This window comes from Triturus cristatus, chromosome 12, assembly GCF_964204655.1.
Source record: "Triturus cristatus chromosome 12, aTriCri1.1, whole genome shotgun sequence".
In the NCBI taxonomy this organism is placed as follows: Eukaryota; Metazoa; Chordata; class Amphibia; order Caudata; family Salamandridae; genus Triturus; species Triturus cristatus.
Genome location: NC_140595.1, coordinates 10,992,491 through 11,008,566, shown reverse-complemented (window position 1 = coordinate 11,008,566; position 16,076 = coordinate 10,992,491). Strand labels below are relative to the sequence as shown.

General features: G+C 46.4%; 1 protein-coding gene across 1 annotated transcript in view; it reads right to left on the bottom strand.

Moving 5' to 3' along the window:
• LOC146772171 (complement factor D-like) overlaps positions 1-16,076 on the bottom strand; it is a 31,574-nt gene that overhangs the window by 2,732 nt on the left and 12,766 nt on the right. The window contains exons 3-4 of the mRNA XM_085636870.1: positions 13,796-13,940; positions 544-801 (exon numbers count right to left, since the gene is read on the bottom strand). Of these exons, the coding sequence (XP_085492996.1) occupies positions 544-801; positions 13,796-13,940 (403 nt within the window). The remainder of the gene's footprint in view (positions 1-543; positions 802-13,795; positions 13,941-16,076) is intronic.

Below are 16,076 nucleotides of genomic sequence, written 5' to 3'. Positions count from 1 at the left end.
AAGATGGTAATGCCGAAAGCCCTGGAGACCAGCGGTAAATCACGTCAGGCACACGCCTTATACAGACTTATACCCGACTCTGCCTTCAGAGGGACAGGGATTTTAAGTAATATTATAATGTTCCCATAGACCATTCCACGCCTGGGCTCAATTAACAGCCACAAACAGTTCTGTCGGGTAAAACAAATTTCCTCAAGAGGAATTAAAAAAAATGTTCATTAAACATTAAATACTAGAAGGGCTTATAAGGTATCCCTTCAACACGTGGGAAACTTCTCCTGATTCAAATGACACAATCATTCAAGAAAATATTATCTTACAACCAACTTATTGGTCGGCTCAGCCTTTCATCCTCTGGGGAGTGCTGTGAGAGCGGCTTTTTCTAACTGGCAACAATGCCCATCCACTAAGAAACCTTGGGGTACCCTTGGCTTTAGGGCACCATAGGTACAAAAATACCAGATATTATCAAGCGACTCATCCCTTGAAACCTAAGATCAGGCGGAGGGATATCTCCCTAGAACACAGTCGCTGCCATCTCACCTCGCAGGAATCCTTGCGCCGGCCACCGGCACACAGCATGTTCTTAGTGATCTCGTTGTCATATTGGTCCCTGCGGTTGCACGTCTCACGGCTGATGATTGGCACCTCCACTTGATGCATCTTGCCGGGCCTCTTTCCGGTTAAGCTGATCATGCCCCACCCGGCCACGAGACATTCGGTGCCCGCCTCCACATCGACGTCCTCTCGTTCAATCGGGAACACCTGCACATCTGGGCCCAGAACCACCGTCTCGTTCAGCTAGAGGGGGTGAGAGTAACAGGAGAGGGGGTCATTGGGAGAAAAGATGAGGTGAGGAACAAGTGCAACCAATGAATGAAGAGTCACCTTCTGCTCCTTAAACCTCATTGTGTCCGCAGTGACGTGCCACCAGTAGAGCAGATAGCTAAGAGGAATATATGACATTACTGCGCAAACAATTACAACGCATGATTTTACAACGCGGTTTTTACAACGCAACTACCATTACATCTCATGATTTTACAACACATGCCATTTCAACGTATTTTTTAAAAACTACCATTACAGCGCATTCCATTACAATGCATACCAACACAACGCATACCATTACACAGTATAATACTTTTAGGGCAACAGTAGGTTAAGTCTTGGATAGTGTAGGGGCAAAAATTACTATTCCCACTCCAGTGAGTGCAACAGTAGGGAAAGTGTTGGATAGCGTAGGGGTAAAAATTACTATTCCCATCTACCCCAAAACCCATACCCACCCTAAAACTAAACAAGCATTGGCATGGCCAATAGGTCTCGCCTTTGGGACCTTATACGTGTTTAGCCATGCAACAGTTGATGTTGTTGCACAAAGGATATTGTGCTGGATAACTAAACACTTATAAGGTCCCAAAGGCGAGATCTATTGGCTATGCCAATGCTTGTTTTCTTCTTTAAAGGGCCAATCGGAGATGTCTTTGGCGCGGTGCTGCTATTTCTGACAAATGAAACTGTAGCCAATTCAGATGAGGTCATACTCTTGAGCAGGAACCGAAAGTGGGACTAAGTCAAAGTGATACTGAGCAGTTGCTGCTTGTTAAACTACTAGCACCGTTTATGAGGCCCACACTACTGCACAAAACTACAATAAAAGGAGAAGCGTAACAAAGAAAAAGGTATCCAAAAGGCTGCATCAACTACTGCTTGGTACAGCTTGGAAACATCAGCCCAAGATCAATATTGCAATTTTCTTGCATCAAATCAAATCAACAAAATTAAAGTTTATAGCAAGCTGACACACAAGCGTAATAAATAAAAATTCTCTAGTTCCTTATGCCCATTCTACTCGCCCTGACTAGGATCAGCTATTTCAATGGCAACGGCCTGTGGAGAAAGCAAAGTATCCACCGCCGGCATGGTGGCCGGCGCCCATATCCACCAGGGAGTGAGAGTACCTCCCATCTCACACCAACTCACCTAGCGTACACACGTGAGTAACCTAAGAGGCAGGTGAAGCTGAGCCGCCCGAGCCTTTCTTACTCAGAGTCTACATTGGTCAACATGATGCAGCCAATGAGTGAAGACCCTCATGCTCCTTAAACCTCACCACCTCCGTAGGGCACGTGCCACCAGTACAGCAGATGTGTAAGAGTCATGAGTCGACGCCGGTCAACAAAAAGCAGCCAATGAGTGAAGACCTAGCATTCCTTAAACCTCACCGCCTCCGTAGAGCAGGTGCCACCAGTAGAGCAGATCTAAGAGCCCTTACTGTAAGTGTAAGCCAGCCGACAAGGGGTAGCCCAAAAGGGAAGACTCAGCTTCCACTTCTACAACATCTGGATGGATGTCACAGTCCTTAGCCAACCAGAGCCTCAAACACTCGCCAAGAAAAGGTCAATGAGTGAAGCCTCCCAGCTCTGCCCCATTAACCCTTCCCCCTCCATGAAGCTCTTCGGAGAGTCACCGCGTGTCTCGGAGTCCTTACACACTCAAGGCCAACAGCTAAGTTGTAAATGTCCTGTTGGTTGCCCCCTACTTTTGGTGTAGATTTACAGTTGTTTTTTAAATTACAAAGGTTTCGGTAGTAATGCCACCCGGGGAACCGTGACTATAGCAGTTTTGTCACGAGTTTGTCCGAAATTCACTGGTGAACTTCACTTTTACATGTGCAGTTAAGCAGGTAGAAATGATCTTAAGCGAAATCCACGTGCAAGTGCCAAGATGATTGGTAGATTTTTGCTTCATCTTTTTAAGAGCTTCTGCCTTCATTAGCACATTTACCAGTAGATGAAGATTTATCAGACACAATACGGCTGAATATCCTCAGATGACACATAGACAGGGGCGATGCTCCAAAGAGTATGTGGGGACTGTCGTTCGATTACTAATAGCGTGTGTAAAGGAAGATATGTCGCCTTAGGATAGTCATCAGGACTTTATACACACAGTATTTTTGCCTTATCAACCTGTCCACAAACATGAACACTTTTTACACTAACCTTTTTGGAATTCAATTTTTCTTATACAGTGGTGCAAAAAAGTCAGATGTGTTTTCAAGCTCATGGCAATTTAAAAAGGTCACGATACCAATGGTGGAGTATATATATTGCTTGCTGATTAAATAAGTATGCCCTGCAGCTAAGTTTTGAGATAAAACATTTTTTTTAAATATCTGACCATGGTCCACTAGCAGCCACACTACACTGAGGGGTGGGTGGGACCTCTGGAACCTGAACAAAACCTTATTTAAAGACCTGTCTGGTAAAGCATGCCACCTCGGGTGGGTGGGGGCTTTCGTCCTAAATAAAGTTTTGTTTTCTCAGGTTATAGGATTTTTGCTTGAATTATCAGAATTTAACCTCAAGCTGTGCATGACACGCTGCTTCTCTTTGTGTGATGGAAAAAGATATTCACATGCCTCAAGCACCACCATCCTCCCAACACAGGAGATGACGTCACTAATGGGACGCTCTGGGAGGCGGTGAAACTGCTGGTGAAAGGACAGTCCACTGCTGAGGCCACAAAACCCAACACCAGCAGGAGGACTTCACTGGAGACCAGCAAAAGGGACTAGTGTTCGTAGAAGCCCGGAGAACAGTCGTGCCCATGCAATCCATAGTAACAGATACAAACCCTAGTAACAGATACAAGCCCTTGGCTTGTAACAGATACAAGCCCTAGTAACAGATACAAGCCCTAGTAACAGATATACACCCTAGTAACAGATACACAACCTAGTAACAGATACATGCCCCAGTAACAGGTACAAGCCCTAGTGACAGATACACGCCCTAGTAACAGATACAAGCCCTAGTAACAGATACAAGCCCAAGTAACAGATACAAGCCCTAGTAACAGATACAAGCCCTAGTAACAGATACACGACCTAGTAACAGATACATGCCCTAGTAACAGGTACAAGCACTAGTAACAGATACAAGCCCGAGTAACAGATACAAGCCCTAGTGACAGATACAAGCCAGAGTAACAGATACAAGCCCTAATTACAAACAAGCTAAATTATATTATGAATCGACTAAATGCTCAGTTTCCGTTCGAGGTCATACTTGGGGTCGTCTACTGGCCGCCAACCTGAAAGCAAAACGGGGGAGCATGTTTATAGAAGGGCGAGAATCAGCCCAGACTGCTACTTCGGAAGGAGACAAAATAAAATGTTTGCGTAGACACTGTGAGAAGTTGGCCTGGTATATGCAGTCCACTAGTTATAGTGGGCACCGTGCACCAGTACAAAGAACCCCTTATTAATGATAGGTTAAAGACAACCTTTATTGAAAGCTATCCTAGTGGTAGCTGTGGAGAGCAGCCTTCAGGCTAAGTCTTGAATGAATGTAAAGCAGCTTGTTTTACCAGTCTATACTCTCTTGAATGGCTAAATGAAAGGAGACCACACCATGTGTATATATAAAATATATGTATTTATTTCTAAACACACCCTACTAGTCTCTTTATGAGGCTAGAGGTAAAAGCACATATGTTACACTTCAAATATCACAGTAAATTAGCACAATATACAATCGGCCCTAGGGGCGAACCAAACCATATATTAAGAAAGTGGTATAAGAACTACGACTTGACTAGACACAAGGCCTAAAGCCTGTAGAATCGCTGGAACCCCAAGGAACCATCCAAGGTAGTGACACAGGGGACCCACGGGGGACATGTGCAGTGTGAGAACACAGCTGCGTGCTCCATTAGCTTCTGTGGGGAAAGTCGCGGTTGGAAATTTAAAGATTAAGGACACTTAGGAGTGGACTTGGAACAAACCCTTTTGGACTTAGATGGTTCTAGGGCCAACACCCACGGGAGCAGTGGAGTACTCGTGTTACCTCACCCAGGGAAGCCGGGTGCATAGGTGTCAAATGGTATTGGGTCGCGTCTTCGTTTTCAATGGCAGCTTGCTGAAAAGTGCTGCTGTCGGGAAGAGGAGATGTGTCCGAAGGGATCCAAGCCTGGATCGAAGATGTGAAGAACCTGAAAGCAGAGGGGACAGAGTCTGGGTCACTTGCCAGTGACCAGGGGTACAATAGTCGAATGCCCACCGATGTCGGGTGCTTCAGGTGCGAGGAGAAGAAGCTTGACTCTTCAGCCACGAGGACCAGGAGGCGTCGAGGATGACCAGGAGCTGGATTCGAGCTGTGCCACAAAGGATGTCGAGTGCTGCAGCCTCGGTGCCCGGATTGGACACAACAAGCCTTGGCAACAGCAACCCATGCAGGAAGAGGAAAGATGTTTCAGTGCGGACCAGCAAGGTCCTGGGGACTCCCCAAGTGATGGAGAGTCAGGGCACATCTGTAGCAACCAGGGAAGCCCAATTAAAGTTGCCTTCACAGGGACCCACTAGTCAATGGACCAGGGATAGAAAAGGAGCCTCGAGCGAAAACACAAAGGGCGGGCACACGGAACACTCGTGGAGTGTAGGCCAGCAATCTTCAGGGTAAAAGGTGCTCGGGATCTGGGCTACAAGTAACCCAATGCACAGCCTCAAAGGACGTCGAGAAGCTGATGCACTTGCAAATGTGCACAGTGTCCAGGGGTTCCGGTTCCACGATACCCATGAGGGCTACGGGTCTCAGCTTTGCTGGAGACTCGGGTCAGCCTCTGGGAAGTCTGGAAACCCACCTCCTGTGTTGCAAATTCTTAGGAGTCCGGCGGGAGCTTCGGAGATGCAGACCGGACAGATGCATCTTTGGTGCCTGCCAAGCAGGGGAGTAACTCCTTTACTCCAAGGGAGATTCTTCAGTCATCTAGTCGTGTAGATCGTCGAAGTTCCGGGATGTCTGTATCAGAGTTTCGTCCAGGTGTAATCTAAAATCCTGTAGCCAGGGGTTCCTTTCTTATACCCAAGGAAGGGGTTGGACATACTCTGGGGACCAACCTATGGGAGGGTCAGGAAAGAGGGGTGGCTACACCCATTAACTTTGTCCAGTTTGTGCCAGAGCAGGGGCTGGCAGCCCCTGCAACCGGTTTTAGCTGGACTATGCACAGGAACACCAAATGTGCCCCCAGTGCAGACTTCAAAGCACTCCTAGAGTGCTCCCACCCAGCCCTAATACACTAAGGCCTGTCTGGGAGGTGGTAACACCTCCCTGTGACAGGAAACCTATTGTCCATGCCTCACCTGCTGGAGTTTCGGTCATCAGCTGGAGGCCAGACTTGTGTTTGTGGCTGGCAGCATCCATTTTGTGATGCCAGGGCTCTGTTAGCTGGTACCGGGTACACCGGTGCTGTCATGTCTCTCCCTCTAGAAGGGTGGGATCATACTCCCACACCAGTTACTGGTGTGGGGGTATGATTCCAAGGTGTTTGACACCAAACACGACATGTTTCCGTGCAGCCATCCCTAAGTTAGCATTTACCGTTTGGTTATAATGCACGTAAGAGTATATGGTCAGGCTGCATCCCAGAAAACCCCGGAGAATAGATTCCGAAGGCTGCAGAGTGGCTCTGCTCATGCATGGGCACCCTCTCACACAAAACCCAGCACCCTGCCTTCAGGATTGATAAGGCCTGCCATAGGGGTGACTGATAGGTTTATATGTGCAGTGATAGGGTGAGATATAGTGAACCTATATCTCAGTAAGGGGTGCATGCACCACCTTACCCAGGCTGCAGTAGCAGACCTGTTGTGTCATTTTGGAGGGCTTCCCAGGGGTGGTATAATACATGCTGCAGCCCCTGGTAGGCCTCTGGGGTACCTATGCCCTGGGTACATAGTATACCATAAACTAAGGACTTATAAGGGCACCCCAGAATCCAATCTGGAGTGTACCTAAGGTACATGGAATCAATTTAGAGAGGAAGCAGCTAGGCTGGGGTCCTGAATAGCAGTGAAACATCAGCAAAAAGTGGGGGTAACCATATGAAGCAGATCCTACTCTCCTACAGACACTTCACGGACTTATACACCACAGATACATGTGGAGAAGAAGGCAGGAGAAGCCGCCTCACAGATATTCCTCTATCGGTCATATCTGACAAAGATACGGATAAACTTGACATGACCAGCTGCTATGAGACATCTTACTGGTGATATAATGTACCAGCTCACAACGGCGCCAGGCCCAGATGCCCTCACGCTAAGCTTTACTAAAAACTCACACCCTTGCTGTTTGAAACCATCAAAAAATCCCATGATCTGAAGGGCGTCCCACCCATCAGCCAGGCCTGAGGCATATATCAGCTTGTTTCGTAAACTAGGTAAAGATCAGACCCTATGTCAAGCATGTAGACCCACCTTACTTAATCTTCACGTCAAGCTCTTTGTGAAATTATTCGCGACCACATCGGACAAGCTGCTGCCCGACCTGATACAACCCACTCAAACACGGTTTATAATGGGTGGAGAAACGTGTGACAACAGCTATCAGATACAATATATTACAGATGTGGTTAAAATGGAAAAGAGAAGAGTCCTGTTGGGCTCTCGGAATGCCAGAGTGGACGAACTCAGCTGAAGATGCCTGGCGGTTAATAAATGGCGGCTCCAATCGGAGGTTGCGCAAGGTCTCATTCACCAGTGGGGCAGGTGAGGGTAAATCCTGCTGCCAAATGGGTGCCATGGTGGCAATGGGGCAGACTAGGAGTGTTTGGAGGCTGTTGCAGTTAGGGGTGTGGCAGACTGACCAGACCGCTGGCTACCTGACCCACAAGGTCTTTGGGTACCGTGCTCTCATCTACTCAGAGGCTGGGAAGCATGCGTGATGACTGGGCAGGAATTGACGCAGCTGAAAGCCCCTTCTGTAGCCACGAAAGGAGAAAAAGGCAGATTGAGGTGGATGTGCGGCCGCAGAGAGGCCTAAGGACCTAGCTGTAGCAGGAGAAGTGCTTGAATGCTGAATCTGCCTTGTGGCAGAAGAGATGGGTGCCATCAAAGGGCACGTCGATACGGGAAGCTTGGACATCCCTTGAAAAGCCAGTCGTCCTCAGCTACGCGTGGCACCCAAGGGCCACTGTCATGGAAACTGTTCTGCTAGCGAGTCATTCATGTCAAGTCTGCATCGAATTATGAACTTTACTGCATTTCTCCCATTGATGACAACTTGGTAGAGTACAGCCAGGGCCTCCTCCTAGACCTGTGCAAATCTTGTGCAACCGTATCCAACAAAGTGTGGGAATAACGGCCCAAAAGGCGTGTGGTGTTCACAGACTGCAATGCTAGGCTAGCAAAAGAAAACATCTTCTTTCCAAATGAATTCAGCCTCTTGGCGCTGTGGGGAAAGCGCTTTGGGAAGTTGAGGCTACCAAACTCTCAGGGGCAGGGTGTTGCGTGAGTAAGTTTGGTCCTCAGGTGCAGGGCGATGGCGGAGGGCAGTCATCTGATTCCCAGGAGCCCCTGTGCTGGGTTTGGACTAGGTACCCTAAGGATGTCAGTGAGGGCATTATTGAACAGGAGTAGGGGTTCAGATGTGGAGACTCTCAGGTGCAGTACCTCTGTCAAGAGATTAGTCTTGATTGCCACCGTGGGTGGCTGAAGTTCACGGACCTCAGCTGCCCTCTGCACCACCATTGGGTAGGAAGCTCCCTCCTCCGTAGCCATGGTAGGGAAAGAAAACAAACCAGCATCTGGAGAAGTATCCAGGCCGCTGGCCTCACCCGGTTCCTCACTCCAGTCCATACTCTGTTAGCCCTCATAAGGCTGGTATACTAAAGGGTCCAGTGACCCCTCCCAGTCTTCCCTGAGGCCGAGCCCAAGAGAATAACGCTCAGGCTCCGATCTACGAGGCAGGGCTCTTGCCTGAGTTGGCCGACGCCCATCCCGCTCCATGTTGCCAACAGGGGGTGGGAGGGAGGCACTGGGAGAATCAGCATCGGGGCTGGTGCTGGGGAAGGTTGAGATGGTACAACTGGTATCGGTCCGGATCCAGGAGTGGATCCTTGGTGGCCCCCTGGAACCGGAGCCGAAGCTGCTGGCGTGGAATCAGAAGGGCCCCCCTGACTCCGCAGGGTCCGAATGCGCATTGGAGGGGTCAGGTCCCCCAAATATGAGATGCATGGCCTCATAGAACTCCTTCAGTTAGGCGGGGGTCGCTCCGGATCGTGGAAACTTAGGGAGGTGCGGAGAGGGCGCAGGCGCAGTTCCGGGAACGAGGCATAGAACGCCGAGGCTCCCTCATCTCACCTGCCGACAGATGAGGAGAAGTTAAAGAGCACTTTGACTTCTTGCCCTTTTTCTTATGCCTCTTACCTGAGTGTCCCGAGGACTTCCAATGGGATGAAGAAGACTGTGGGCTCTGTGAACGATCACAGGACCTTCCCCTCGACTGGGACCTCAATTTACACAGAGTCATGTGGCTGGCCATTAGCAGCTTCAGGGACCGTTCCCTCAAAGCCCTCGGGACCATGGCCCGGCAATCGGGGTATGACTTGGAGTCATGGTCTTATTCCAGGCACCACAGAGAGACACATTGTGGGTCCGTCAGAGACATTGGTCGTGACAGGCGCCGCAGGGCTTAAAACCAGACTTGTGCGATGACATCCTCGACACACCAGGAGGTAAGACCTCACAGTCAACAAAACGTCTGGTTGGCACATATATAGGCACCGCAACGTCACTTCTGGCATGGACGATGTTGACGATGGACGCAGAGCTGATCGAAGCCACCTACCGGTGCGCAGGGGTACTACTCACGTAAAATCTTCCAGATCCAGTCTGAAGCTTGGGGAAATTGAAAAGCTAAGGAATCTGTGGCCAGAAGTCTCTATCTGATAGCAGGGGCAGAAGGAAAAGGAACTGGGATAAGGATACATGAAGATCAAGAGGGCAGATCCTTAGAGATGCATCAATTTCACTAGGCAGGCACAGAGGAATGAAACATATTATACCATAAAATAGTTTTATAGGTAATTCTTTACATCATATAGATCTTGTGGAGTTGTCGCCAATTACAGGATTATTGGAACAAGGAACCGGAGAGTATAAAAGCGATCTAGGATCTAATCTGGCCAGATGTCCAACGATGATCCCACTGGGGGTACCCTCGTCGGACATCTATCTACTGCTTAGTATGAAAGGTAAAACCATTTCCTTCCTGCTACTAGTGGCGAAACACGCCTCTATGGGGAAACCAGGGCACACATTACGGCTACAAAAGGTTTAGTCCCTATTGGGAAATAAGAAGCTGGGATAAACACCGGTACACGAAGATCCAGGGAGCCAGTGTTTAGTATCTTGCTAGGGATTGTATTAGCCTAACCTCTCCCAGACACCTGAGAGCATTAGGGCTTCACGATAAAGAAGAAAATTGATCAGTCCTCTGCATATCCCAACAGGTGAAGAATGAAAACTGTACGGCCCCGGGCGAAAGGAAATGCAGGGATAAAGGTGAAAAGGGTCTCCTAGGAAACATGCTGATGGCAGGTAATGCTCAGAGACCTGATGAAACAGAAACATCATCAAATAATGAAAGAGAAATGGGGACCTGAGATGTACAAGAGGTGGATAATGGTCGCTGGGTGGTTAGGATAGTTAACGTTGAATAGGTGGATACGCCTTCTTATGCTGTTGCCTGGAACTAAACATAATTTTGACATTTAGGACAATTCACTTCACTTACGTACTTTGTCAAAATTATCATCTTCATAACTCTTATTTTAGAGCTATATCGAATAAAGTCTCTTGTCTGCTGATTATCAAAACAAATCACTGAAAATGTATCTATAACATTACAGCAACCTGTAGAGGGATTCATGCCAGTGAAAACAGGCACTGGTAAAGCCAATAGGTCGCCGCAATCCGAGAGCGTTAGGCGTTGTCAATGTTTTTTAGCTATGTGTGGAATGGATGTATGTGGTGTGGAGTGGAGTGGAATTATGAGGGTTGGATTTGAATTGTTCATTGTGGCATGGAATGGATTGGAATTGTGTGGTGTTGAGTAGAGGTATGTGTAGTGGAATTATATGGCACGGTTTTGTGTGTTGTGGCATTGTGTTACACAAAACTGATAGATTTAAAAGGACTCTCTGACATAGTCTTGCCTATATTTGCTCTGTAAAGATACCCTGTATTCACCTTGGGCAGGCAATGTTGATAAGCCGCTGCTGAGGTATAAACAGCATCCCTTCTGTACCAATCACCTCTGTTTTTACACACAGAGAGGTGGACACAGCTACCACTTTGGACAACAAATCCACTGGGCCCAACCACACACCCATATGTAAAGTAAAAACTTGGGAGCTATGCACGATGATCTGTGTATTTTTCTTTAAACACACACATTCTCAAGATGTGTTTCCTGATTAAGAAATAGGAACTTTATTTACCTGTTTGTTTGCGTAACAGTGGATGCCAATATATCTCTCTGAGCACACGTTGTATCTGCCTGAACGAAAGCCCGTAGGCGATGTATATATCCGAACACAATGATGCAATGTTTTGTATTTATGTGACAACACAATTGTAGCCTGGCACGAGTGTGAATATAGAAACGTAGAGAAATAATGAACATCTAGTTGTGCACAAAGTGAGAGTGTATTATAATAGACACATAAAACACACAATCTTGTGCCGTTGCCTACTTTAACACAAAGTGACACTAAGCATCTACCTGAAAGCTCTGAATGCAGCGCTGTATGAAAACACTGAAGCTCAGGCACCCACAGCTGACTCCCCAAGGAGCGTCAGCAATCAGTTAGGTCCTAGGCGCAATCGCAACAAAAGACGGACATTGGCTACACTCATAAACATAGGACGTACCAGGAAATAATGATGTCTTTAGAAGGAAAAAAAACTGATTGGAAGTCAAAGGAAGAGTCATATAGTATAAATCAGAAGCATAAAGCTGGTTCTGGTTTTACTTCATGCCCAGACCATAAATTTCTCTCTGCCATCTTCCGGTAAAACGCAAGCGGTATGTTTGTTTCCATAGTGACTGTACTATAGGAGAATAAAAATCACCCAGTGACTAGATGGCGGCAACGTTCGGTCGCTTCTGAGTGTGAGACAATTTGCTGCCACATGCATCAACGAGAAAACTGCTCGCAAACGGGCAGATTAGCAGAATCTGCCCCTTTGCGACCGGTATTTTTGCATTTGGGATGCATCATCCCAAATGCAAAAATCACTATTTAAGGAATCTCTGAATAGCGATTCCTTAAATTGCGATTGCATTTAAGGAATCCCAAATTGAGATTCCTTAAATGCAATGCATGAAAGTTTAAAAATTAGCGATTTCGCTAATAGGGGGAGCAAATTACCATGAAGTTGAACTTCATGGTAATTTGCAAAAACTTTGAAAAATGCACTAAAGTGCATTTTTCAAAGTTCCATTTTACACACACACATGCCCTTGGGGCATGTGTGTGTGCAAGATGTATTCATATGCAGATTTCAGGGGTGCAACAGGGTGTCTTTTGACGGCCTGGCACCCTTGAAATAGCATGAGCAATTTGCGATTCTCTAATTGAGATTAGCAAATTGAGAAAGTCCTCCCATTCATTCCTATGGGCCTCTAGGCCCATAGGAATCAATGGGGAGGTATTCCTTAATTGCGACTCGCAATTTGCGAGTAGCAATTAAGGAATGTTTAGAAATCGCTATTTTGTAAGCGATTTCTACATGCATAGCCTTTTGCTATTCCTTATTAGCGAATCCTTATTTTTCGCTATTAAGGAATCGCAAATGGCATTGTTGATGCATGTGCCAGTTGGTCTGTTATCTCAGAAAACGGTCTCAGTGTCAAATGGAAAGGGTAGAGAAGGAATACCAAGACACTTTCTATTTTACGATTACTAAAAATACAGGAGTGTGATATTTATGTAAATGAATGTGAAACACAAATTATTTTTATATAATAGAAAATCTGAGTATCTCAGAGGTCGTTGCTTTGCAAAAGAAAACCGTTTCCTCCAGTCCCGTCTTTACAGTGGGTTCAGCATTTATTACAGTCTGCGTTCCCAGTAGACCCGTATGCAAGAGCTGCGAGACACAATAAAGCGCTCCTCTGCCTCAGTTTATGGATGCAGTTAAATCACGTGTTTCACAGCTTCGATGTATTTTTTATCAGAAAGCGTACTAGACCCATTACAAAAAAGTGAAGGTTAAAATACGGCACCGCTTGTTAGCTGCAGCGTTTCAAAACACAAAGAAAACAGAACAGGCATATGGCACAAACCTGTTGCAGCTTCAGATCTCCAATCGCTGCCGCATTTGTAATGAAATAAGAACAGGAATTAGAGCCCTGTTTACATAAACAGAGCAACAGAGCTTGGAGCAAGTGAAAAAATAAGCACTCATGTAAAGTGCTCCAAATCAAAGAAAAAAGTAGTTATGAATGTATTTGCTAAAATGGGAGCGGAGGTTGGATAGTAGTAATTGCTCAATGCTCTCAGAGAGGGCTAAACACAGGAAGAGACATGATGCATGCATTCCTTGGACGAATGGGGAGAAAGAGTGTCCGAGCGATGATGGAGCCCGCGAAAGGGAAGCCTATGGGTGGGCAGAAGCCGACAAAGTATATACAACATGTCTCTTCGAGACAGCACGTGCGCTGTCCAGAGCCGAGACCTAAAATGTTATTATGTTGCATTGAGCAAGCACATAGAAGAGTGAAACACACCCCGGCAGGATTTCTTATAACATATTAAATCTAAATATTTCCACCCTGGCTTCGAGCGGTTACGGTTTGTTTTTGAATTGTTGATTACTCTTTGTTTTTAAATTGTTGATACCTTTTAAAAAAAATAATTTTCAATTTGTTTTTGAATTGCTAGATTCCCTTTGTTTTTGAATTCCTTATCTCAATTTCGCTTAAGTGTCCGCAAGACTTACCTGAAGCAAGAGGATGTCGTTGTGGTTGTTGACTGTGGTGTAGTTAGGGTGGGCGACCAGCTTCCGGATCTCGAAGTACTGTTTGGAGGGCTCTGGCTCTGTGAGGGAGTGCGCCCCCAGGAGGACGCGGAGTCTCGAAGAATCGCTGTTCAAGGGAAAGAGAATGAGTCAGCAATGGAAAGAGCCTCAGACACTGAACCAGAAACAGCTTTCGCTCAACCTCTATCTGGGAACTCAGTTGTATCCATCATCACGCTCACATAATCCCTTATCTATGACCTCAGCAGCATACAGAGTGCCCCTCAGCCACCATCACTCTCAAATACCCCTTCATTGATGACCTCAGCAGGGGGAACAACCTTTACAACGCAACTTTTACAACGCACTACACTTACAGCGCATTTTTTACAACGCAAAATCCATTACAACGCATTCCATTACAACGCATGACACTACAACGCATTTTTAAAAACTACCTTTACAACGCATTCCATTACAACGCATACTACCTTTACAACGCATACCATTACAACGCATAATATTACACTACACTATCCAACACTTACCCTACTGTTGCACCCCCTGGAGTTAGAATAGTAATTTTTACCCCTATACTATCCAACACTTACCCTACTGTTGCACCCTCTGGAGTTAGAATAGTAATTTTTACCCCTATACTATCCAACACTTACCCTACTGTTGCACCCCCTGGAGTTAGAATAGTAATTTTTACCCCTATACTATCTAACACTTACCCTACTGTTGCACCCCCTGGAGTTAGAATAGTAATTTTTACCCCTATACTATCCAACACTTACCCTACTGTTGCACCCCCTGGAGTTAGAATAGTAATTTTTACCCCTATACTATCCAACACTTACCCTACTGTTGCACCCCCTGGAGTTAGAATAGCAATTTTTACCCCTATACTATCCAACACTTTCCCTACTGTTGCACCCCCTGGAGTTAGAATAGCAATTTTTACTCCTATACTATCCAACACTTACCCTACTGTTGCACACCCTGGAGTTAGAATAGTAATTTTTACCCCTATACTATCCAACACTTACCCTACTGTTGCACCCCCTGGAGTTAGAATAGTAATTTTAACCCCTATACTATCCAACACTTACCCTACTGTTGCACCCCCTGGAGTTAGAATAGTAATTTTTACCCCTATACTATCCAACACTTACCCTACTGTTGCACCCCCTGGAGTTAGAATAGCAATTTTTACCCCTATACTATCTAATACTTACCTTAAATGCAATTTAATATTATGCGTTGTAATGGTATGCGTTGTAAAGGTAGTATGCGTTGTAATGGAATGCGTTGTAAAGGTAGTTTTTAAAAATGCATTGTAGTGTCATGCGTTGTAATGGAATGCGTTGTAATGGATTTTGCGTTGTAAGTGCATGCGTTGTAAAAGTGTGCGTTGTAACGACATACATCCCCTCAGCAGCATACAGAGTTCCCCTCAGTCACCATCACTCTCACATAACTCTTCATCGTTGACCTCAGCAGCATACAGTGCCCCTCAGTCACCATCACTCTCACATAACCCTTCATCTATGACCTCAGCAGCATATAGAGTGCCCCTCAGCCACCAACACTCTCACATAACCCTTCATCGATGACCTCAGCAGCATACAGAGAGCCCCTCAGTCACCATCACTCTCACATATTCCCTTATCTATGACCTCAGCAGCATACAGAGTGCCCCTCAGTCACCATCACTCTCACATAACCCTTCATCGATGACCTCAGCAGCAGACAGAGTGCCCCTCAGTCATCATCACTCTCACATAACTCTTCATCGATGACCTCAGCAGAATACAGTGCCCCTCAGTCACCATCACTCTCACATAACTCTTCATCGATGACCTCAGCAGCATACAGAGTGCCCCTCAGCCACCATCACTCTCACATAATCCCTTATCTATGACCTCAGCAGCATACAGAGTGCCCCTCAGTCACCATCACTCTTACATAACCCTTCATCAATGACCTCAGCAGCATACAGTGTGCCCCTCAGCCACCATCACTCTCACATAACCCTTCATCGATGACCTCAGCAGCATACAGAGAGCCCCTCAGTCACCATCACTCTCACATAACTCTTCATCGATGACTTCATCAGCATACAGAGTGCCCCAGACTCACCATCACTCTCACATAACCCGTCATCTATGACCTCAGCAGCATACAGAGTGCCCCTCAGCCACCATCACTCTCACATAACCCTTCATTGATGACCTCATGGGATGACACCATGAGGTGT